The 26,624-nt window shown below is 40.2% G+C and overlaps 1 protein-coding gene across 1 annotated transcript; it reads right to left on the bottom strand.

The window, feature by feature from the left end:
* Positions 1–8,480: 8,480 nt before the first annotated feature.
* On the bottom strand, positions 8,481–20,475 carry LOC131225169 (protein ABC transporter 1, mitochondrial). Its single transcript, XM_058220631.1, has 8 exons — positions 19,627–20,475; positions 14,576–14,801; positions 14,119–14,271; positions 12,159–12,317; positions 11,312–11,471; positions 10,264–10,377; positions 9,756–9,868; positions 8,481–9,095 (listed from the first exon to the last, which is right to left on the bottom strand). Exons 1-8 carry the CDS (start codon positions 20,211–20,213, stop codon positions 8,703–8,705), a joined length of 1,905 nt encoding a protein of 634 aa, XP_058076614.1. The 5' UTR covers positions 20,214–20,475; the 3' UTR covers positions 8,481–8,702.
* Between the last annotated feature and the right edge of the window lie 6,149 nt (positions 20,476–26,624).

Here is a 26,624-nt window from a genome sequence, read left to right as displayed (position 1 = left end):
GCCCACAAAAATTGAAAGGATGAAGTGCTTGGAAGGTATATATAGAGAGAAGGAAGGGATTGCGTTGCATGCTCTGTATCCATCGCTCAATGCATCAGATACAACGTAAAAAACAAGCGTCCTTTGGGGTGTACAGGAGGCAGAAAATTCTCTGGGCCGAACCCAGTCTGGTCCACTTTGGTCTGGGCTTAGGCCCATGGGCGTATTTTTAACCCGACAGCTAATTGGGCTGGACCCGCTTGTCTGCCTAAAGTACTGATACAAGTGGGCCCCACCCAACCTCCACCTGGCGGGAGACCCTTTTTTTAGATGAAGGGCTGGGATTAGCTTGGGCTCACATCATACCTCATCGGATTGGCTTGGACATGCTTCGGACCAGTCCAGCTCGGCCCGTTTGACTCGTAGTACGTGGGAACCAAGAAATGCTAATGCACTCGCCTTACACGTGGAAACGAGGAACATTATTGCAAGATCTGAGCCGTTCATCAAGCCATCCTCTCCATATATATTTTATATCTTCTAAAACAGGCCAATATGATCATCAGGTCGGCCACACGGTTTTATAGAATTTGGACCGTTAGTCAACTTCAATCAACTGATAATTTATATTTTGCATGGGGCCCACATGACATTTTTATCAGCCTGATTTTTTAGTCATGGAATCTACCCAATGTGGGTCCCTCTTCGATCATCTCCGATGTCAAACGTGCGTTCATACTTTACAGTTTACACTCGTGTGGACCTGGATAGTACACTTCTCCACAATTGTATCAATGTAATTACAACAAGCAGTGCATTGCGGAGCATGATCATCCACATGCATGCACACAAACACTAATCAAATAGAATCCATCTAACTCAATCCAACCCATCCATATTGTGTATCTATTATGGATAATGTAAAATTTATAAACATCATATTATCTTAACCACCCAATTTGTGACCATCAAATTAAAAATCAAAATAACGAATATCAAACATTAAATGTACATTAAAAGAAATTTAAATTTTCCAATCAATTATATAGATATGTTTGATCCATATTTAGTGGATCCCAGAATTTGGACGGTTTCGATTGACCTAGCTAATGGAACGTATACATTGCGTGTGTAAACAGCTAGGATAGTCATACTCTACCATAGAATCCACTTCTTCTTTTTTTCTTTTTTCTTTTAAAAAAATAGATATATTGCCACGATGGCACCGTAATATCCACGGTGCTACCGTCTGACTTAAAAAAGACAACGTCTGCATTTTTTTGAACGGATTGGATGAAAAAGACAACAACCCTTTAGAGAACAACTGTCAACAAATCAAGGGATAGGAATATTCAGCCAATATGATTTTTGGACAACAACCTACTCCCTGTGGGTCCCAAAATATGTACTGTTTTTTTAAAGCTAATATAGAGCATGAGCATGGTTTCTGAATGCCTCGTGTATTGACCATCACGCTCTTTCAGAGCATCAAATAACTCACCCCAAAGAAAAGTTCTCCCCTTCGGTCCACACGGCGTGGATATAGGAGATCCGGACAGTTCATCTAGTGTGTGGCCCACCTTGAAAAGGGGAAGTGCTGGAATCACACTGTGAGATTCGGCATGAGCTGGAGAAAGGACGTGGGACTCTTGCCGTGTGGATTCTGGAAATTGTAACCTCCAAAGATTATCCGTGGAGTAGGCGTTTAAGACAAGGGAATGAAAAGATCTCCACCTTTGATGGGCGGATTATTCAATCTTGATTTTGATCTTGTAGTGTATGCCGGATCTGCCGTTACATTGGTGTCATTTTCATCTAGTGGGCCATCCACATCAGGCCCATTTTCTTTCTATTTCCACCGTACCTTCTATTGGCCTGTTTGATTTTTCGACTCAACTATAATTACAGGTAAATAGGTAATAATTATTTACCTAGGTAATTACCACTATCAAATCTTTATCAGATGCACAATTTACTTTTTTATCACTTAAACTGGAAATTTTACTAAATTAATGTAGAGCCTATCATGATATATGTGACCTATCCACACCGCTCATTTGTTATACAAGCTGAATTTAGGGCATTAGCAAAAAAATTTTAGGCAGATCTAAAGCTTAAGTGAACCACACCACATAAAATAGCAAAAATCAAACACCTGCCATTAAAAACTTCTTGGGCCCTTAATAGTTTTGGATCAAGCTGATATTTGAGTGCCCATAATTAAAAACTTTTTGTTGACTCCATGAACAAATTAGATAATAAAAAAAACACTCAATGTAAGCCCAGTGAAGGAAACAACTTTCAACGGTGCACGAAATAAGGCTACAGTTTCCTTCTGTGTGTGCCACTTGGGCATGGGACCTACCTTATTTTTCAGTTCATGCCCCCAAAATGTTCTAATAAAATAGATAGACAATGCAGATATATCATATACATGACAGTGAGGTCTATAGATTTAAGCCAACACTTTTGTACTGATTTTCAAGGCAAAATTACTCTCACATTTTTAAATTAGGCGAAAAAGTAATAATTACTTATTTACTAGGATTTACATGTATCATGTAAAAACAAACAAACCTAACTTGAGTTCGATGAAACCCAATTCTTTAACGGCTCAGATGCCTCAGGATAGATCCATGGATCTTGAAAGGAGGGAAGCCTGAACCTCCTTTTCCATGGGAAGAGTTCTACATGGAACTCGTGTACACGGCCTGAATATCTCACACGTGCCGCACTGGCACGTGTGCTGCGATTAACCTCCTCAATCTGTCTCCCAATAGCGAATCTCCAGCTAAGCATTTTGCACATCTAGTAGAAGAGTCCAAACAGATGATTTCAAACTTTACTGTAGAAGAAAAGCTAGGTTGGATTATTACCAAACGTAAAATTATATTAAAAGAGTGCCGAAAGGACTCAAAAATACAAACGTAAGATGTGAAAGAGAATCTCCATAAGCGTATATACAAGGACCTCAGCCTTTCTCTGGAGATTTACGCCGTGCCAAGCCACATAGTTTATATGGGTCTGTCACGCACATCAGACAAATATTAGTAATCGCCATCGATTGTTTTTAAAGGTTGTCCACAGTCAAAAGATTCTTTCTTCTTCTTTTTTTAAACTTACAAAGGCTAAATACCAATTTGCATAAGTTCATAGGATAAAAATCTTTTATTAGCTTTTGGGCTTTCTTTATGAATAGAATTGCAATTAAGGAATAATATGTCCATGGATGTGGAGATGGACGAATGGTAAGATAAGGAAATGGTAGAATTAGAAATAAATGCATTCAAAGAAAATTAGGAATATCAATAATAAGTAATAAGACGAGAGAAAGTAGACTTGGATAATTCAGTCTCGTATGATGGAGAGCAATAATGTGTATGAAGGTAGTAAGAGAAGACTTGATGACCTGTAGTCTAATTGAAGGTTAGACTTTGATAAAGTGGAATGACAAAACATGAGTCGCGTAACCACAAAAGGGACGGTTGAACAGTGAGTTACTTTACACAAGTTATTTGTAGCAACTTATCTCGATCTCCACTTATTTAGCAAAATATAAGTAGGTTCGATAAACAACGTACATATCAGCCAAGAAGTAAAAAAGTATATTTGATTTCAAACATCACATAAGTACTTATCCCTCAAGTTTGTTTGGTCCACCCTTAACACCCACTGTCCATAATGTGGGCCCAAACTTTGATGTGGACCATTGATTGTGTTGGGCTCACACTGGCCTTGCCTTCAATGTGAACTGTGCATCTTGTGTGGCCTATCTTCAATGTGTACCATCTACCTTGCGAGGGCCACCTCCGATGTGGGCTATCCATCATGTGAGGCCCAACTTGGATGTGAGTCGTCCATCATATGGGCCCACCTTTAATGTTGATTGTCCATCATGAAATGCCCAACTTTGAAATGGGTTGTCTATTAAGCAGGGGCCGACCTTTTACGTGAATTATTCACATGTGGGGCCCACCTTGATACAAGTCATCTATCATATGAGGCCCCCATCAATGTTATTATCCAGGGTCCACCTTTAATATCCACCACTCATCACGTGGAGCCCACCTTTGATGTGGACCATCCATCATGTGGGCCGTCCATCATGTAAGGCCCAAGTTGGATGTGGGTCATCCATCATCGGCACCTTTGATGTGGACCATCTATCATGTGGGGCCCACCTTGATGTGGGTCATCCATCATGTGGGACCTACCTTCAATGCCCACCTTTGATGTGTACCCTCCATCATGTAGCCCCAGCTTCAATGTGGGTTGTCCATCACGCGGGACCCACCTTAGGTGTAAGTCGGTCATCATTAGGGGTTAACCTTTGATGTGGACCATCCACTATGTGGGCCCCCCTTGATATTGGTCATCCATCATGTGACGCTCACCCTTATTGGCCATTGTCCATCATGGGCCACCTTCGATATCCCCCCTCCTTATGTGGACCCACCTTTGATATGGACCAATGGTGTGGGCCCCACTTTCAATTTGGGACGTCCATCATGTGGGGCCCACTTTGGATGTTGGAGCATCCATCACGTGGACCCACCTTTGATGTGGACAGCCCATCATGTGTAGCTTCCTTCAATGCAGACCATCCAATACATTGAGAGAGAAGTTTAAAAGCTAAAAACCAAAAAATAAAAACTAATTGGATAAGTAGCTTACTTCCAACAACAGTGCTTACCAAACTAACTTAAGTTTAAAAAAATAACTTACATAAGTTCGGTTGGTGCTTACATATAAGTCTTTTTTATTAAAAAAAAGTTACTTATTGCATCCAAATAGCCCAAAAATGACAAGTGGGAGCTACTCTGGCAAAGGTGGGCCAGTTAAAATTAAAAAATATTTCTGTCGGCAAAATCTGTCAAGATGGGTCCCACTGTCAGTTTTTCAGTCAAATATGATAAAGCTGGCTTCTTTCCTAGCAACACATTACAGCAAACATGGCCCACTCTCAGTCAAATTGGATTGGTTTTTGGAAACTCGAGATTTGTTACCTCAAACCTCGGGTTGAGATTAAACCGACACTTGCAGGTTGGCCTTCCAAACAAGCTGCAGAGATGAACTGGGTTTTGACAGTGCATCCAAACAGGCTCCGAATAGACTCTTCCATTTACATGTAGATCCTCCACCACATTTAATTTCCTTTTCATCCTCCACCTTAACCACAGATCCAATGTTAGTGTTATTCATCTACCATTGCCTCAATTCATCTCCGGAAATTACCAAAGTTGCTGAGACAAATCGACACAACTTGAGCTGTGTCACTCAACGAGTGACAACATGTTTACTCTTCTTTCAAATATCTATTGTTAGTCAAAATGCACTTCCTAATTTAGTTATTAGTATTAGTGTCTTTCAGTTGACCTGACTCGACTGGAAATCAGTTTTTTTGGGGTTTTTAAACATGAAATATCTTACCAGACAGACATTTGCTAATGTAGAGTGGGTTGCGGACAGTTTGATGGCCAAGATGGATCAGAAAAGGCTTGTTCGCAAGCGGAAGTGATCCAGACTGTCAGGACCTTAAAACATGGACTTACCTTGTAAACTGGAATGAGTTACCATATATGATTTTGGGGTAGGATGAGCTACTTTAGCCACCCAACCTGCTACGCCAGTTTGCACAAGCAGAATTTGTGAGATTCCGCAGATCGACGATCGAATTCCTGTTTTAATTTCATTTTTACCATTTATAGTAAGTTTTAGTTTTAGTATAATTCTTCATCCGTTGGGCTTTAGAAGATGCGTCCAACATAAAAAGTGCACACTAGTGGAAATCACGACCGTCTAGAAATAGTAAATTTACTAGTAAGTCATGATTTTTAAGAGTTTTAGTTGTAATTTAATTCTTAAACTTCTTCCATGGCTTAGTAACCCTATTTAAAGGGTCATAAGCTCGTTTATTTCAATCATTAATCAATTTACGAATTTTCTAGAATTTATTTCTATTTTTTCTTGTTCTTTTTCTCATAGATTCAAAAAGTATCTATGAGGAGTCTAGAGAAGCTCCATGGATTCGGAGTAGTTATCCCCTCAAGGAAGACGGTGATTGACCTCATCACGTTTATCCTTTATCATCTGCTAACAATCCACATCTATCCCATAATATCTTTGGCCAAAATGGATATGAGATGAATATTTTCACCAAATAATACTGCTAGACAAAATGAGCCAAATGACCGAGTTACTGTCAAAATTCCAAAACTCGGTGAATCGACTCGAATTTTATGTTTTCAACTTAAAATCATTGTGCTTAATATTTTAATGGTATAGATTCTTAATAAGACACTCCCTGGTAATACAGGACAGAAGAGGGGCCCACGTGATGTATTCGTGACATCCAACTAGTCTGTCGAATGTATGACTTGAAGATGCACGTGGTAGAAAAAAACTTAGCTTTATATAAAACTCAGGTGAGCCACACCACAGGGAACAAGTTGAGAGAGTGGATGGGATGAGTCCTGTTGATTTTGAATAGGGGGCACATTATGTAGTATATCTGCAATCCAGGCCATTCAGATCGTTCATCAAGTGTGGATGAAGAGTTGAGTTCAAAATCAGGCTGTTTTGCAGCTCAGGTGGGCTCTACTGCAAATCAAGGGTGGATGTTTCTATAGGGATAGGGTCGTGTAAGTGATTGAGAAGAAAACTACCTTCTCCAAACCTAATTGTGTAGGTTAATTTACATATAGTAAGTACATTTACTGGCTTACCTTAACTTTCAAATGAGAGGACCCAGTCGAATTGGACCATTACATTTGTGTTTTACTGACCATTTTTAGGCCAAGGTCCAACAATTAAAATCATCTGATTTGTGTAATTTCCGGGATATGAACCCAGTAGAACAAGGCCCACCTGAAGAATGTCTTGGATCTTGAAACAAATATATATATATATATATATATATGTGTGTGTGTGTGTGTGTGTGTGTGTGTGTTAGATCTCTTCCAGCTATTAATGAAATCAGGTGGAACATTCCTATTTACCCATGGACAATCTCTCTCTCTCTCTCTCTCTCTCTCTCTCTCTCTCTCAAGAGAAGGGAAAGAAAGAGGAAAGTGTTTCTAGCTAGGCTAGTGTTAGGGTTTGGAAAACCTTAGATGTTTTAAGAAAAGAACTAGTTATGCAACTTTCCCATTTTTATTTTTTTTATATGTTTCCATCCCAATCAAAATCACAAACCTTGAAGAATTAACTAAGAAATGTCGGTCGTTCACATGTCATGCAACTTGAAAACATTGCCTATGATGTACCAATTATGTGTAGAGCACTTGAGAATGATATCCTTATAATAATATTCTATAGAAATCATAAAACTAAGTTTACAATATTCAAATTGAAACATGGTCCAGTAGTCATAGTGACATACGTGAGAATGGAGGGGTATTTGGTGTTTTCCTATTAATGAAATGAGATTTTTTGTGTGTTTGTGTGGACAGCCGAGTCAATGTAGAAATAGCTCAAACTAGCAAGTCGTTTTTCCTACTCTTTCTTTATGTGAATTCATATTAATGGAGTGTTGTGAGGTAGGTAATGGTGGTGAGAGCTTGGTCTGTCGATGTGGGTCTTTAGTCTTTTTAATGACCTGAAAAATACAGGAATTCTAATATAGTGTGAATGAGGATGGATTGGAGGGATGAGTGATGGCACACGTGAAGAGTGGCATGCATGTGAAAGATCCAGATTACTCATTAGGGGGAATGATCGCTGACGTATGGTAATGTAATTATCGTGCGATTGAGTTGGGTGGGCCTTGCTCGTGATGTTTGTGTGGAATCCAGCCGTGCATCTGGTGTGTCTCCTCATCTTCATTGTAATATCCCGGAATCAAAACCACATATCAAGTTTTGTTGGACAAACCGCATAATGTTGAAGACCGCATATCAAGTTTTGTTAGATAAACAATACATCTTTAATGATCAGGCTCCACAAATCCTAACATCATCCATCCACTACAGGATAAGACAGAGCAACGTGCTTGTCTGAATTGAATACCATGGATATTGCCTAATGTTGAAAACCACATATCAAGTTTTGTTAGACAAACCGCAGTCAGGACGGTTGAATGGCCCATCACCACCAAATGTGTCCAGTCAAACCTACTCTAGACAAATTGGGAGATATCTGCATGGGATTTAAAATCTTTTTTAATTGAATGTGGACCATTATCTAATTTTTCTTCTTAGCTGTCTACTTTTAAGCCACAAATCATCTAAATCATCCTTTTCCTTTTGAGACATAATACGCCCATCATGAGGACAATGTCTGAATTACAGAACTACGTGATTGATGAGGACAAGTCATTAGGTAGTGCACCATGTAGCATGCCAGAAATAAAAATTAGTGCAGTAATCATGTGAGCCACACGTGTATACTGAATTTGGGTGGTTGAATTTATTTTTTTAATCGCCACTCTTCTCATACAAGTTTGGTTGTCCAGTGTGGTTCTCTATGTAAAAATAATAAAATACCCAGCATTTCAATGTGGCTGAAGGAAAGTGGCAAGTGAACTCATCCAGCATCCAAAGGGGATAAGCAAAATAGCAACAGAAGAACATGGCCTGTTTAAACTCATTTTGGCTTATTTTCTCTATAGTAGCAAACATCATTCATTTTTTAGCCTAACTACTATGATTTTTGGACTTAAAAATACAACTGGGATACACATAGAAACCTGCATTTATTAGATACATAAATAAATTGATCCAATATCATGACATTGAGCCAGACAAAACCTCAATGCCATCATCGCTGAACTGATACTGCTCATAAACCTGCAGCAACAGTTCTCTACATGGTACAACAGCACCGAGTTTGATACAAGCCAAGAATGCACCTGAGAGCTTCCGGTGGAGGCTGTATGCTTCGTCGGGAGGTGGGGTCAGCCTGTGCTTCAGCATCGTCGCCCCAAGGTTCGAAATGCTGCGGGTAATGTTGCTTGAGCGGAAATCATACCCACCTGGTTTCGAAAATGGCAACCCGACAATGAAAGCAGCCTGAACATGCGCCTCTAGCATTACTTCCGACTCCATACCTGTGAGGAAGCCAAGCCTTCGGGACATTTCAATCACCACATCTCTATTGCAGTTCGCACATGCAAGCACCTGCTCAGAGAAATAACAGTCCTTAAATGCAACAAAGAAAGAGGAAAAGAGGAAAAGAGGAAAAAGTAATGATCCTGTTCATCGCAGTATTGATTTTGAATCTAAATGCCCAGGAGGAATCTGATTTATGTTGTTTTTATGGACCACACGGGTTTCTTTTCTTAATTTGGGGTCCTTTTTTTTTCTTCCTTTTTTTTCTTTCCCATCATGACTCTACAGGACGGGAATTCGATGATCACTTGAATGGATAATGAGAGTGTGGCAAAACTCACTTGTTTTTTTTATGAAAGACTTAAAAAGTTTATCCAAAAGAATTGGAGAATGGGATGCAATTAGGATTAGAACATCTTGCTCTTGGGATCGCAATGAGGTTATTGGACTGCATGTAGTCCTTTTTTTTTCTTTTTCTTTTTCCATTCTTGCGATGGCCCATATCTGCGTTGTGTTGCTGCAGAAACATCAATAATTGGTTTAGAAGGATTTTTTTCAGTTGTTAAGGGTCCTAGGTATTCTATGTGGGAGTAGGCTAATGGAAAGCTCAGAAAGTATGCTAGTGTATGCTAGCTGCGGACTGATAGAAAAGCATCCCCCAGGTGTATATTCAATGCGGATATCAAAAAGCATATAAAGTAAAGTTGCGGCAGTGCAAAGAGAATTTACCATTCTTAGGTAGTCATCCACAAAGCTCTGTGGGTATTCTCGTGCTGCCCCAAAGTCAATGAGATTGATCACTTTTCTGCCCTCGTCAAACAGGAAATTGCTCCAATTAGGATCTGTCTGCCCAATATTTAAGACATCATATGAGCGAAAGAACCAGAGGCTAGAAAAATATAATAAACAGCATGTAAAAGAAGACATGTCGATGAAATTACAAATAGTCTGGAAACCTAATACGAACATAAGTGGTAAAATCGCAAATAGTGAAGCCCATATGCAACAATATCTTAAATAGATAGAGATTTTATTTTATTTTTATGAAACTTAAAGAAGAAAAATTATCATTTCCAAAAGGGAGGGAGGGAGGGAGGGAGGTTTTTCAATCCCCATCCATATCATTCAGGTAAATACATACATAAACTTGAGGATAAAAATACACTATAGCCATTCTCATGGAAAGGTGTCAAAAACAAAAACAATCTTCTAAATAAGGAACTATAAAAGAAAAAACCTGCCTGCATGAAACGAAAGACAAATAACTCCTTTAGAGTCAGCTCAAGCAATGCTCTCCCAACATGATCCCGAATCTCCTGGTTTAGAACTGCCACCTTATCAATTGGAACTCCTGTAGAAAGCCAAAAGAAAAGGAAAAGGAAAAGGAAAAGAAAGAACTGTTGGTTGTATATTAAAAAAGGGAGTAGGAGAATCAACTGTGCAAAAAAAAAAAAGCAATGTAGTACACTCTGAATTAAGGGATAATCAACTGTGCAAAAGCTATGTAGTCCACATGGAAGCAAGGGATAACCAATTTGGTGCACAAAAAGCAATGCTGTGCACACTGAAGTAAAGGATACAGCATGTAGTAGAATCGATAGTGCTAAAGTAAGAGTATTCGGCATTGTGCTTGTGCACGCATGGGTTTACCGATCACTGATGAAATGTTGTATAATCAAAACTATATCGATATGCACTTTCCTACTCTGGGAAAGATGAGCCAGTCAAAAGTGCTATGATTTGGTCACATGAGGAACTATCCAAGCTTGTTGAAGAAAGGTACAACAAATAAACAATAAGCTTCCAGCAGAATGAATTGTGCTGAAGCAGAAACAAGTTGGAGGACCAGTGGATGTCTTCTCTGTAACTATCATTTGGCCCCAGTTTCCAATAATTTTTATAAAATTGAGTAAAAATCCTACTACATTTTCATTGTCAGTAAAAACTGAGCCAGTCAAGCTGTTATTATTTGGGCAAAATAATATGAGCAACTTTCCAATCTTCTTCAAGCAGTGTGCTAGTTCAATAGGAAAACATTAGCCTCATTTTATGTAAAATAATATTGGTGTCACAAATATTTCAAAGAATGCCCTCATTTCACATTCCAGAAGCAGAATGGTACAGAATTATAAATAGATAAATAACAAGTCGCATGGCATATGATCATACTCTCGGACTCTCAACAAGCCTCTATAATCTTTCAGTGCATGGCCAGATTTAAAATTAAAAAGTGAACCTTATCATGATTTACGCCCAGAGAATAGTTGTCAAAGAGCAGCAATTACCAGAGATGAGCTCTGTTGTCAAGACTTTTCTGCTTGAAATATCATCAATGACAATAGGAACATAGAATCCTTCAGAGTTGGACAATAGTTCACGGAACCTTTTTTGATTTGTCGCCTCCAACTCATAGTCACATTCCCGAGATAGTTCCTCTTTCGCCACCTGCAATTTCAGCGAAAACATCAATGTGTTTCTGCAATTATAATAAATATTTTCCTTCCTAAATCTTTGTGGGTTGACTCATTGAGAGTAATCAACCTATGTAATAGACTATTAGATAGCGCTTGATTGTAATCAACCTATGTAACAGTGAATTACATTGAGCCTGTGGGAGTTTTGTGCTCTCATTGCCAAACCCCGGTCCAGATAAAGGAGGGTTGCGTCAGGTTGGCAGCCAACCCCTGAATCCAAACAATACGACATTCCAAACTCATGCTAGGGCATAAAATCTGGCCCTTGATAGAGTGGAATGGCAGAACAGGATTCATGCAGCCGACCCCAATTATTTGGGATAAGTCTTACACTTTAGATTATGATGATGATGATCTTTGTGACCTCTAATTAGTTTCCCTGTGAATTGTGAACCCAATATTCACTCCAAAGTATCAAGAACTTTGAAGCAGCATTCTCAGGAGCTGAAACTGAAGTGGACAGTAGAATAAATCAAGCAGGATTGGCCCATGTTACATCAGCTTGGAAATTTTATGGGTACATTTTTCTTAATGTGGCAACAAGAATCTAGCAAACGTAGTTCTGTCCAAGATTTCTTCGGCAATCCATGATGAGTATTAAAGACTCTTGCAGGAATCAACAAAAATAATTCATTCTAGTGATGTGTCAGCCTTTTACCTTCATAGCTCTATCGAGATAAAGCCCTTTTGGAATAACATTTGAATAATCTAAAAGCCGCCTCACATTCTCAATGTCACTTTCAATGCTATCTGCAACACCAGGATATTGTATCTTCATTGCAACCTCCAAACCATCTTTTGTGACAGCTCGATGAACCTGAAAATAGTCTCGGAATAGTAAGGCCCGGACAAAATGGCTCATACATATAAACTACAAAAATAATACAAAGATCATTTTATGGATAATAATCATATGTAATAAATATAGATAATTTGTTTAACAAATAGGAGATGCAGCAAAAATGGTAAAACTATTCATGTGAATACATGTCAAGGGATAGTATCGCCAACAAAAAGCACCGTCTTCTGCACTCAAGAAGAGGCGAGCGCAAAATGCAGGGGCATTTTCACACTAGGCTCAAGTAGGGTCACCTGATGCAGGGGCACACTCGGAGTGGGTGACCCATGTGATTTGGGGCCCACGGGGGAGGTCTCGTGTTCGAGACTCCTCACTAGGGGTGATTAATGCGCATTTCACACCGGGCTCAAGTGGGGTAGCCCGTGGGATGTGGGGACACATTCGGGGTGGGCGGCCCTTGTGATTTGGGGCCCACGAAGGGGGTTCGGCCAAGGTCCTAAACCCATTAGATGTGGGGCCTGGGCTATGAAATAAATGGATTAATTCCCCATACTCTAACAGTTCGAGCTTTTAGAGCAAGTGGTTAATTATCCTGCATCAAATTGGTATCAGAGCGGGAGGTCTCGTGTTCGAGACTCCTCACCGGGGGTAATTAATGCAGGGGCATTTTCACACTAGGCTCGAGTGGGGTCGCCTGTAGGATGCAGGGGCACACTCGGGGTGGGTGAACCATATGATTTGAGGCTCACGAAGGGGGTTCGGCCGAGGTCCTAAACCTATGAGATGTGGGGCCTAGGATATAAGATAAAGGGATTAATTCGCCATACTCTAACAGTTCGAGCTTTTAGAGCAAGTGATTAATTGTCCTGCGGCAGCGTAGAGGCTTATGATCAACAAGACTAAGAGCAGGAAAACAAGATGTTTAGCTTTGCAGCCAAGTCTTTGATCTCAGCAAGTATAGCAACATTCACAGTTCTCACATATTTAGTGTGAACCAATTGAACGTGGTTGGAGATCTGTATGACAAGAATGGTGCCAGTGGAATGATCCTGGACCATATTCACACCTTCCATTAAGCAGCCCCGACACATTTTCTTAAGATTAAAGTTTTGGATAGCAACTCCAAAGTTCAGGCTAGATCTTCAGATTAAATTCTCTCATGCTACCTCAAATCAACAATGATGACAAAAGAACCAGTGGGTGGATGAATCAGTTCAAACTAGAAGGTAGTGAAGGTAAGAGCATGTCCCAATACTTTGTAGGAGCTTCTCCCCAATGCGTGTGAAAGTACAGTGGAAAGGCACTGTTGTTGAAATTTTAAGGCTAATGCCCTGTTTGGTAGATGCTTAAAAATTAGTACATCTCATTTTAGTTGACAATAATTATGTATTACAGATCTTGATCCCTAATAGATAATTACTGTTAACATGAACTCATTATGTATTGGAGATCAAGATCTCAAATACAAAATTACTGTACGATGCAGTCTGAGGTGCTATGATGTGTCTTGAGGATAATGAAGATTGTGAACATGAACAATAGAACATTGCATGGTTAATTTAGTCAAAGCTCGTGCTTTTCAAGGCAGACAGGATAATGAAGCACCAAGCACCATATACAGGCAAACAATAAGTTATTGATCAAAGTTACTAAGGACAACATCATAACAGGCTCCAAACAATTCCACATGCCCACACAGTATTTTTAAAGCTAGATTTTTCTTAATGAAGTTAGAAAGTGGCCAACAGAGAATAAAATGTTGGAAAAATCAGTTATAAATAGTAGAAGATGGATAATATGGCCGATTATGTGCCCTCACCTGGCCAATACTTGCAGCTGCCAGTGGTTCATAGTCGAAACTCTTCAGTTTTGATGACCACTCGGGACCTAATTCAGTGTCTAAAACTTGATTGAGCTGACTTCTGGGCATAACATCTGCACCTTGACGAACGATGTCCAAAGCAGACAGAATCTACGTATGTAAAAAGTTGTGAACACATTAGGAAAGATCACAAACATTCGGTGATTTTTTATTTTTTATTTTTTAAAGCATCAGAACAAGGTCAATACTTCTTTACATGGTCAAAAACCTACCTCTAACACTCTAAGCAGAAGTCCAGCTTCCCTAGGAAACGAATAATTTTCATCCACAGACCTTTATAAAGTAAAACCTACCTCTAACAATTTAACTACTGAATTTCCATGTTTGAGGGAGCTAATAGTGAATATCAAAACAACAAATTTATTTGGAAAAAAATAAAAATAAAAAAGATTACCGGAGCTGGTATAAGGGATTCGTCCTGGATACTCAACATCTGGCCCAATTTGAGTGCCGCACCACGCATTCTACACAATGCAAGGGCCAATCGTTCTGCATTTTGCTCAGATAACAAAGGCGAAAGAGCAGATTGCTTATCTTGTGAATCAGGCGCTCCAAAGACAATCCTCTTTGCAGATTCTTGGATTGTGCCCCACGCAAGCCCAGCTCCCAGACCAGCAAACCTTCAAAATGTATTGAAAAGAAATGAGGGCTGAACCGATAGCAGGTAGAATATGCGAAGAACAATGAAACTGAATAAATAGATCATTCATAGAGGACATGGTGACGCCCCTTTTAAGTTGCCCAGTAGATATTGTCCGATGACAGAGTAAGTTTTCATCGTTTTTTTATAAAAATGTGAAAGTGGCTTCAATTGTCTTAAAAACAGTATTAAAGAAAACATTCATTCTTCATTGTGCAAGCTCAAACCAGCATCAACTATAACTATATCAATAAGCAACACTGTAATATCCCGAAAATTTTTGTGCACAAGTAGGTACACGAGTGTTCCCCCACGTGTGTAAACGTGTGTAATTTAGTAAGTAGAATATTTTTTAAAAAGATGCTCAGATGAACACGCATATGTACACACTCTTATACTTGCATACACATACCATTATGAACTTTGAACTCTCGGATATCCTAGTATTCATGTTCGTTCCCCAAATCTATCGTCGAAATAACTCGTTATCACTAGGTTAAGATACCTGATCGTCCACTTCGATTTTGGACCACCCGATCATAATAAACTTATTACGAGATCATCATATCCACTCGTGCATGCATCTGTTCATGGATCTGACCTGTCCATCTTGTTCGTCACCTAGGTATATGTTTAAACTACCGTTGAAGTCACGATGTAGGACAAGTTACCCAAGGATCTAACAATTTACGGGCCTAACCATGGATCACTTCAAAAACTTAGCTGTTTACAAAACCGATCGTACAACGATAATTATACATTATTAGAGTCCTAACCATCCAAATTCCATTACCTACAACACATAATCTGGCCGTCCATTACATTTGGATCCATCAATTGGGCCATCGAAATATTGAAATAAACCAATCAATGCAAAACCCATGATGTACACTTCAAAACTACCACTCAATTTCTACATGGGACGCACACAACGATGCCGGAGAAAAATATGCAAACCGTTCAAATGCATCTTGATCACCGTTGAGAGATCAAAGTCCAAATTAAGTCTGTAAAAAGAGCACAAAAAATGGCGGGCCATGGCCAAGTTTTGCCCTGAACTGACGGTATACGCAAAGTCTACGTGCAGCGGAAGTTTCGGCAATAAAAAGGTAAAATTGTAATATATGGATGTTGTACACGTCTTTATTTAAACTTGTTTTTAAAAAAAAAAAAAAGAAAGAAAGAAAGAAAGAAATAGTGGGTTCTTCCCACACCCAAACAGATTCTGTATCCGTTTTCCTCGGCAAAGCAATCCATTGACAATCAAGAGAAGACTCTCTTCGCCAAATCCAGACCGTCCATGCAATGAGTCTCAACCATCCCTTCTCAACTCGAATCCTAACTGGATTGTGAGAAAGACTGCATGCGGTTTCCCTTTGGAATTTCAGTTTCCCGCCGAGATCTTGTTGCGAGTCGAAGGATTGATCGAATGAATCACAGCCGAAAATGAAATCTAGACCATCCGCTCAAGTGGTGGACGATTCTGAATCCTAGTTAGACTGTAAGAAAACGGAAAGAAGTGATTTTAACATGGTTTCCTCCACGTTTCTTGTGGCACAATCAAAAAATGCCTGAAATAGGAACTCTCGAAACATGGCATCGGACCTCAAGAAAGTGGACCCCACAAGCTCTGAAGAAACTATTTGGACCATCCACAAGCAATGTTTTGAAGAAAGAGACATTGGATCAAGATCTGTCATTAAAGGCCAGATCGTCTTCTTCATTCACATAGTCACTGTTTAATCTTCTTAAGACACGGTTCTAAGATCATATACGTCCATCATATGGGCCATGCAAACCCCAATTATTCCTTGAAATCTTGCCAAGATTCTAAGCGTGGGGAGAATCCAAGAATAAACGCAAGAACCGCGTGATATGCACACGTATTCCTACCGTGTCGACTTGACGGTGGGTAGAGTGCGGGAAGCGTCTAGAAACCTATAGAAGATAAGGTAGAGTCTATAAAAGCTCCTTGCTACAGCGAGGAATTCCCACAACATAGCAAAAGAGAAATATAAAGAAAATAGAGAGAGAGAGAGAGAGAGAGAGAGAGAGAGAGTGTGTGTGTGTGTGTTCTGGCTTGACTCAGTGCATTGAACTGAGTTGGGTTAGGCCATTCTAACGTCCAATAATGGACATGAACCAAGAAGAGAAAGAGAAAGAAAGGAAGGAAGAAGAAAGGAGAAAGAAAGAACAAGAGAATGAGAGAGAGAGAGAAAGAAGAAAAATCTGAGTTGACTCGTTGAGTCAACCCACTAAGTTTAGGCTAAGTCCAACCGGACATGATTTAGGTGTGAGTCCAGCCCACTGGAACCCCGGTAAAAACTCGAGAGTCCCACAAGAAGGAATGTGTTCGGAGTTCAAGACGAGTCACCTCAAGTTTAGCCAAGCCGCAACTAAGTCAAACCGAGTCACGCCAAGTCAAGCCTGATTCGGGCTGAATTCAGGTCAGGTTCAGGATTAGGACGATGACAAACAGATGAGTGATTCCTCTCTTTTGAATTTATTTTCCTTTCGTGGATCAAATCCTAGTTGTGTAATCTTCCTTCTTCTTTTTTAATCTTAGTCTCATCCTACCTAGCCTAATTAGAAACATTAGATGTGTGTAGAATTGTATTCAAATAGGGTGTAATCCATATGGATCCCATCTCTACGTTCCTAGATAGTTTTTCTTTCCTTGAGAAAGGCCCTACGCCTTTCCTTATCCATTTCTACAACTGTATACACCAACTTTCGAAGATAGGGAAGATCTTAGATTGCGTAATGTCCTTAGAAGTTGATTTAGCTACTACTCTTGTTCAGTGATTATGGTGTACATCTCAGATTGAATCTTACCATAGTTTCCTTGATGAATTGTCTATACATGAACATTACATGTATTGTGCTTAAAATCATGTTATTGACTCACATTGCGATTGCTCGAGGGATGAATGGAATACATGACCATACTATATATGAATAATGAAACGTGAAATTGAATTTATTTTGCTTTTTGGATGACAGATCGGTGAGCATATCGGGGTTGCTCATCTACGTGCATGGCAGGATTGTAAAAGGTACCTAATGTCAGAGCCGTGCAAGATCCGGGTGCCCTAATCTATGAGCTGTTGATATTGCTCATTTGTGCGCAAGTCGAGATTGCCACAACATCAAAGCGGTTAGGCGAGCATGTCGGGATTGCAACCCTAATGTCAATGATGGTGAGATCTTGAATATAAGCACACGCCTCGTCCATACCAGTTAGGTGAGCAAGTCGGGATTGCATTCCTAATGTAAGTGCAATGCGAGTAATGGAAAGTCACTCTGCTTAATTAATCAAAGTGGAATAATCCTGCATTCATGTATCGTATCCTAGTTAAGTTACCGGTGTGTCTCTATTCCATTATTACTCTATTTAGCTTCCGCATTCATCGAACTTTCTGTATCTCTCGTAGAATTCAATTGGAATGAATATGATCTCACTGGGCTTCCAGCTTCCCTAATCCAACAACATGCAGGTTTTTAGGAAAAAGAACTCGCAGGGGAAGCTGAGTACTTGGACGGATATTTTTACTAAGGTGTCATTCGTAAGTTTAGGTTTTATTTTTATTTCATTCCAAGTTAATGAAATAAGACATTAGTAAAAATTCTTTTAGTAGGAAGCAAGTGGGAGTAGATTAGTTAGTTTTAAATCTAAGTTTAAATTAAGTTATAATTTAATGAAATTATTTAAATTTAATTTAAATATGTGATGTGCGGAATGGAATTGCAAGAAGAAAATGCTCAAACTTTAATTCACACCAGACTTTGCAAATCTCACAATCAGCTGAGAATTACTCAACAGCATCTGCAAAGTCCAGGACCCAGGTGGAGCAAGATTTGCCAAAGATTAAACTAAATGGAACCGGAGACAAGGATTTCGAGAATCAACACAGTGCAAACCAGCCATATTTCCTTTCAGGAGAGCATTCCATATCAGTTGAACTTTCCACCATTCAGTAATCCCAAAAAAAAAAAAAAAACATGGGAGTGTCCTTTTTCCGAGGCATATGCGCCACTGGCTTTTTTTTTTCTTTAACCATTCATTTTCAGGCCAACACCTAGATGGTTAAGGTCGACTGACTGGATTGTTTTTTGTAGCATCACCCATCCACAGGCAGGGTGTAGCAGACAAACAGACTAGATCACTGACAAGCGAGACCACCCACATATATGTAATGCTGGTCCGAACAAAATGCTGCTGATTGGGTCTAAGCATTGTATATGTCCTGCATCAAAAAATAATAATAATAATAATTCTGCAGATTTCTAACCCGTGCCAGAAACAAGAGTATCGAGATTCAACACGGTCCAAACCAGTGCCATATTCATTCAGGGGAGCATTCCTTGCTGGTAGAACTTTCCACCATTAAGTGATCCAAACAAAACATTGGTGGCAGACCAAAAAGTCCTCCTTAGACAATCACCGCAACCATCAACAGGTGGTCCTTTTTCTGTGGCATATGCGACAGACAAACATACTATTACGCCGACAACTGAGACTGCCAACATGTATGGAATGCTGATTGAACAAAACGCTGTTGATTGGCTCTAAGCATTGCATATTTCCTCGATTTAATAATAATAATAATAATAAAACCTGCAGATTTCTAATCTAAAATTCTCGTGAAGATCTTAATCTTCTTGGTACTGAGTTCTGCACACCACCTTCTAATCTGTAATTTTAGTTCTTTCTAAATATTAAATTGCTTTAATCTAAAAAATGAATGGCAAGTGAAACAATGCAAATATGCTCAAATTCATGCAGAGACTCTTTATCAACTAACCCAAGTGCTCGGCTAAAGGGCGTTGATGGAACTCTCCTCTCCCGTGGCTTCCTTCGCTTTGCCGGTATAACTGCGACATCATCTCTCTTCTCTTGCAGAATCTCCAGCTCCCTTGCACTGTTCCTAGTTACAATTTTCACGTCATCTTTCTTCTCCTCCGCAATCTCCAACTCCCGATCTTTTGCTCCACCGCTTTCTCTCAATTCCTCCAGATTCCTCTCATTTCCAGAATGCGTCGCCCTCAAACTCTCCGAATCGAAAGCCTTTCCTTCAACCTTCTCATTCAAGGCCTCTGAATTCGGCTTCTCGTCGGGATCCGATTTCGGAGCAGCGGCGATCCCAGGGGATTCTTCAGAGAAGTAGACGACCGATTCTTTCGATCTAGGGTTTGAGAATTCGCGGACCTTTCCTTTGGTGAGGCCGGCGAGATCGGTGGCAGAGACGAGGGATTTCTTCAAGGAGGCTGAGATTAGGGTTTGGAAATCTCCGTTCCTTGAGCTGTTGATTGATTGTGAGCTATTTAAGAGCTCCTTAGCGACGAGAGAGACGCCATTGAAAAGCCTGCGGAGGTCTTGAAATGCTGACATGAGGGAGAGAATCTTCACGGCGGGTGGTCGTAGTGGTGTTTGTTAAAGTGCGCGGGGTGTGCATTTAGGAAGCACTGGAGAAGAGAGGGTGTTGGTTAACCTGCGCATGATGGTTTGGGGAGGAAGCGAAGAAGGGGAATGGCTGCCTGACTGGAAATGCAAGACGTGTTTGCTGTCTGGCCGCCAATGGAAGAACGTAACGTGATTCGCGACTCAGAGCCATCCGAACCGTCCGTCAGGTGGGCAGCGACGTGGACGGGTTCTGGTCCATAACCCAGCTTATGAGGTAGCCGATTGTGCAGTGAGTAAATTCTGTTGAGCCGACCGCGATTTATGTATTTTATACCCTCCATCCAACCATTTTACCAGATAATTTTAGTGCTTGAGCCCAGAAACGAAGCATATCCAAATCTAAAGTGGAACACATCACAGGAAACATTGTGAATCGAACATTTACTGTTGAAAATTTTAGTGATTCTGTATTTTATCCACTCCATCCATCTATTTTACTGGATAATTTTAGTACCTGAGCCCAGAAATGAAGCATATCCAAATCTAAAGTGGACCACACCACAGGAAACAGTGTAAATTGAAAATTTACCGTTGAAAATTTCTTGGGGCCACAGAAGTTTTGGATCAAGCTGATATTTGTTTTTCCCCTACATTTATTTCTGTGTGATCTTATGAACAGGTTGGATGACAAATAAACGTCACTATGGACCTTACGAAGGTTTCAATGGTGGAAATCATTATTCCAACCGTTTCCTGTGGTGTCTTCTACTTGTGATTTTGATACGTTCCCAACCCTAAAATGATCCGTAAAAAACGAATGGAAGTCAGGGATAAACACATACATTGACGGTGGGCCCAACACAGTTTACTCAGTACTAATCGATTTCACTTATTGATGATGCATGGGTAATACCGCGGCGGCGCCAGGTGGATGGAACTTTCCCGAGATCATTCTCCCCCTACACTCCAAGAATCACGATGATCCTGAATCTGAAGGAAGCGGATTGCCTGTGACCTCGAGCCGGAAGATATTTTTGTGGCGGGGGGCTGTGTGGGGGGCACAGAGATGTATATGCCCCAGTGTACACGAACCGAGCTAGCTCGATTCAACTCGGTTCGAAGCTGAGTTCGAGCCGAATCGAGCTGTTTTTTTAGCTCGGAAAAAGGGTTCGAGCAGGCCCCGACTCGACTCGGATCTAATCCAGCTCGAATCAAACTCAGATCAAACCAGTTTGGTGACTCAGTTACTTTGCCATTGATGTTGCTCTCACCAAGTGTTTGATAAAATGAATCAGCGAGTACATAAAACAGATGTCTTTTTTTTTCTTAGTTTTTGTGTTGCTTATAAGGTGTTTGATAAAATACATGTAAAACTATTGCTTCTATTTTACATACAAGGGGATTTTGAATGTGCCGTCTGAGTGTTTGTGGAAATGCTGCAATGGCGAACTCAGCTCAATCTTGGCTCGAACTCTGCTCAAACTGGCCCAAGCTGCTCACTGAACCGAGCCGAGCCAAGTTTGAGCTGAGGTCAGCTAGTGGCCGAGCTGAGTTGAGCTGAGGCCAGCTCAACTCGGTTTAAGTCAATGTACACCCCTACATGACAGACCCACTCCGTTCATCTGCTTTGCAGGACCGCGACAGGACAAAAATCTCAAAATCAGGTAAATCCAAAACTTATGTAGGCCATGCCGCATGAAACAGTGGTGATTGAACGCCAAGGGATTACAGAAGTTTCGTGGCAAGATGATAATTGTGCCTACGGTTTATCTAGGTGATGATAACCCTCGGAAACAGATTGAATGGCACATAAATATCATGATCAGCTCCGGGAGTGTTTCAGCAGTAGACATTTTTGTTTCCACTATCTCATTTGGTGTAGCCTGCCTTTTTTTTTTTTGGGTTAGCCTGTTAGTACAACCCCACTTGGTGTAGCCCGCCTGAGTTTTGGATTCGCCTAATTTTAATTACTTATCCTATCGTGGTCTTTTAAAGCAGATGGATAGAATGAATGGATCACGGATACCTCTGTGGGCCCAGACATGGGTAAGTATTCCAAAGCCAGGTGAGATGCACCATTAGGTTAAAGAGGTTTTTATATAATTTTAAATTGCCAGAGCATTAGATCAGCCAGATTTATTTATTTTTAATTAAAGCTAGACAAGGGACGGAACACTTGCGATGTTGGTGGATTGAAACAAGAAGAGAGAAAGAGAGGTAAACTTGCCGTGATGCCGCCACTATAATGGCAAAAGGCCTTTGCTTCCCACTATTATGGTGAGGGAAAGGCCATCAAAGTGAGGGGTGGGAATGAGTAAGGGAGACGAGGGGAGTTGGTTAAAGGAGAAAGAGCGACAAGGAGGTGAGAGTGAGAGTGATGGGAATTTTACATATTTAAAAAAATGCAAATCTAATGAGGCAAGTTCGGATGAGCTTTTAGGCAACTGTATGTTGAAACAAGCTTGATTTTTAAAGCTGAGCTCAACCCAGCCTAATACTGCAGCCCAAGTCCAACCCAGGGCGGGTTAGGTCTAGAAGCCCAACAAGCCGATTCAGTCCACTGACATTCCTACTCATAGCCTCGTGACCATCTGTCCAACTACGAACCAATATGGATCAAAATGTCGATAGTAGTCTTCGTTTGGTTAATGCATCGGGTCTTCTAAATAAATTTTAAAATTTTAAAGGGCATGTTTGGATGCTTAAATTTAAGGAAATAAAAAAAAAAAAAAAACAATTATTCAACAATAATTATCATAAGAACTATTATGTTCTTATTAAAACATAGGTTGATATATTGAAAATAAAGAACTTAAAACTAAGCAAATGCAAACAAAACTTTTATTTTACCTAAAACCAAGGAATTTATAAGCTGGAAATTTAAAAAACCAGCAACACAAACACCCCCAGGAGACTTGCCCTAGATGGCCCATGCACTGAAGATGACCTCTGTGATCATGGTTTTGGGATTCTGGGCTTTTGATTAGTTAAATAGGAGAGTCCGGTGCATCTTTTTCTTATCTATTTCTCTGACCCAACAGTTAATTCAGTAAGCTTGGGATTATGTTTGCATCGGTGAAGCTTATGAATCAATGGTCCAAGTGGCTTAATATGATGGACCTCGTCCTAGCCCACTTTCATGTGGGTCACTCGTGCTACACACCAGAGGCAGCAATCACCTGTTAAGTTGGCTCAGAGTGGACCGTTGGTCGATTGTGTCCCACCGCTGATGAACTGTTATCAACAAGAGAATGTCAACCTTCAAATTAGTGGCCTACGGATAGACGGTTAAGAAGAGAAATACAGCACTTTTTACATCTACTCAGGGCTGTTTGATTTTCCATATCTCATGTAAATGCCTCGTGAATAAGTAATTATTACACTTCTATCCTCTTTGAAAATGCACTTGCATTTATGTTTTGAAAATTGGATCAAAAGGACCTGTATAAATTTGTGGGCCCCAACATAATATATATGATATATATGCATTTTAGTATAACATTTTAAGGCATGAGCCACAAAACCAGGTTGATCCAACACTCAAGTAGTGCACACCAAAGAAAACCATGTCACCGGTAGTAAGTTTTTAACAATAGATATTCGATTCCTTAAAACCTGTGGTGTGGTCCGCTTGAGCTTTGTATCATTTTAAATTTTTTTGTTCAAGCCCTAAATTTAGCTGGCATAATAAATGGACAGATGGACGGTGTGATAAGCCATAGACATCGCAGTGGGCCCCACATGTATTTTCCTGTGAGCTAAAAAAAAGTAATCGTGAAATCAAGTATAGCTAACAATGAATGAAATAATTATTATACATTTGCAATGTATTTAAGGAAGGTTTAGAAAATCAAACACCAAAGTTCAGAATGTTTGGTTGGTAGGGTATTCCAACGTGTGATGTTCATCGGTTTCGGTGGGGCTCAACAGACCAAGGGTCTGGATCAACGCACCATGGGATCCAGCAGTCAGAAAAGTAAGCGAGCGTACACTATAATAAAGCCGCGGTCTACAGATAATCATATAAGTTCCTTACCTATTAGTAGGGCTGAAAGTTGGGTAGGTTCAACCCGACCGACCCGTGACCGACTCGACATTGGGTTGGGCTTGGGTAGGATTTATCAGGTCTGGTTTCGGGCTTGGGTCATACAAACGCCAACCTGATAAAACTTGGGTTGGGCTCGGGTTGAGGTCTCAGGTTGCTCGACCTGGCCCAAACCTGATCAATATATAAGTTCCTTATAAGTTAATTATAATTGAGTGGGGATCATTTGTGTCGAAGGCACAGAAAACTCCAATGCCATCGGGTTTCATTGGTCCACGTCATTTTCGATGATTCAATTTAACAAGATACACCGGATTTCTTTCTCCCAAATAGATTGCTTGATACACAATATGACTTTAAATGAGTGGTTGTCCTATATTTTAGCTTGTTTGTTAAAAAAAAAATTACGATAAATAATTACATATATAATTAATAAAATTATAGGTATAAAAAATAAAACTTATATTGAAAATATAATAGACTAATAATAGACTAATGTAATAATGAAAATATTAGCATATATCTATCAGACCAACCCGGCCAACCCAACTGAACCTGCTTGCGTTGGGCTTGGGTCGAGAAATCTCAACTCGAGATTGGATTAGGTTGGGTTAGGGTTGAGGTATGGGAACTTTGGGTTGGGCTAGGGTTGAGCACCAACCCGACCCAACCTAACCCAGCCAATCCAACCGAACCTGCTTGGGTTGGACTTGGGTTGAGAAATCCCAACCCATGATTGGATTAGGGTTGAGGTATGGGAACTTTGGGCTAGGCTAGGGTTGAGCACCAACTCGACCCAACCCAACCCAACCCAACCCAACCCGCCTGACTTTTAGCCCTACCTGTTAGGTGTTTGGAAGCGGATTGGCTGCCCGACTTTTAGCCCTACCTGTTAGGTGTTCGGAAGCGGATTGGCTGGTGTACCACACACTAGCTATATAGCTGCTGTAGGTACGTGTCATGCGAAGACTAGCACAGCTCCGAGTTGTACGAACGGTTTAAAGGAGATCAAAGTTACATGGACCCCATAGTGATGTATTTATTATATCTACACCGTTCATCTAAACAAATTTTAGGGCCCACCATAACATTTATTTTACATCCAATCTTTTCATAAGGTCACAAAGACCTGAATGAAGTGTAAAAACAAATTTCCTATTGATCCAAAATTTCCGTGACCCCAAAAAGTGTTTCAATGGTAGATGTTCAATCCCTCATTGGTTTTTTCAGTGTGGTCAACTTGATAGTTATATCTGTCTTATTTTTTGTCTCAAGCATTAAGACAAGCTTGCCAAATGGATAGACGGTTTGGATATAACACATACCTCGTTATCAGACCCACCGAACTTGCTGACGTCAATACAATATCAATATAGCTGGTGTGAGGTACACCAGCCAATCCGCTTCTTGGGTGTTTAGTTTGGAAGACTTCAGTGATAATTCACCGCTCCTTTCAAAATAGTGGCGACTCAAAATCCTCACACGTGGCACTAACATACTCTATACACACCATCCAAATTTCTAGAAACATTCTGCAAGGATCATTACTGAAATTAACAATAATCCCAACCATCAGATTTACGGATATCTAATGAACGGTTAGAAAATAGCTAGCGGTTCACATTCGAAGAGAGAAATCAGATAGTTACTATCATATTCGTTTGATTTTTGTGCCATGCTTCATCCAAAACAGGCTTAGCGATCTGGATGGTCTGGATTAGCGTAAAAATACCCCATACGCGTACGGTACAATATCTTTAAAACGGTGATGAACTATCAGGATTCTAACCCTATACCCAGATGAACGGGAACGGATTGGCTACTCCCCCTGACACTAGCCATTGGCTGGTGGTCGGTGCTCTGAGGGGCCCACCATGATGTATGTGTGTCATCCATTCCGTCCATCTATTTTTATATATCATTTTATGATGTGGTAGAAAAAATGAAGTATATATCAATCTCAAGTGGACCACATTACAGGAAATAGTGTTGAATGAATTTTGACCATTAAAAACGTTTTGGGGGCGATAAAAGTTTTGGATCAAGGTGATATTTATTTTTTCCTTCATCTGGGTCTTTATGACCAAATAAACAGATTGGATGTCAAATAAACAGTACAGTGGGGCTTAGGAGGATTTTAATTGTGAATATCCATTCATTATTTTTGTCCTGTGGTGTGGCCCACCTAAGATTTATATCCCTATCTTTTTTTGTATCAAGCCTAAAATGATGCGTAAAAATGGATGAACAGAATAGATGAAACACGTACATCATGGTGGGGCCCACGGAGCACCAACCACCGGCCACGGGGCTGGTGTCAGGGGGAGTAGCCAATCCTTTCCCCAGATGAACAC

This window comes from Magnolia sinica, chromosome 14 (genome assembly GCF_029962835.1).
Source record: "Magnolia sinica isolate HGM2019 chromosome 14, MsV1, whole genome shotgun sequence".
NCBI lineage: Eukaryota > Viridiplantae > Streptophyta > Magnoliopsida > Magnoliales > Magnoliaceae > Magnolia > Magnolia sinica.
The sequence above is the reverse complement of the archived record's forward strand: the minus strand, read 5'-3'. Positions and strand labels throughout refer to the sequence as shown.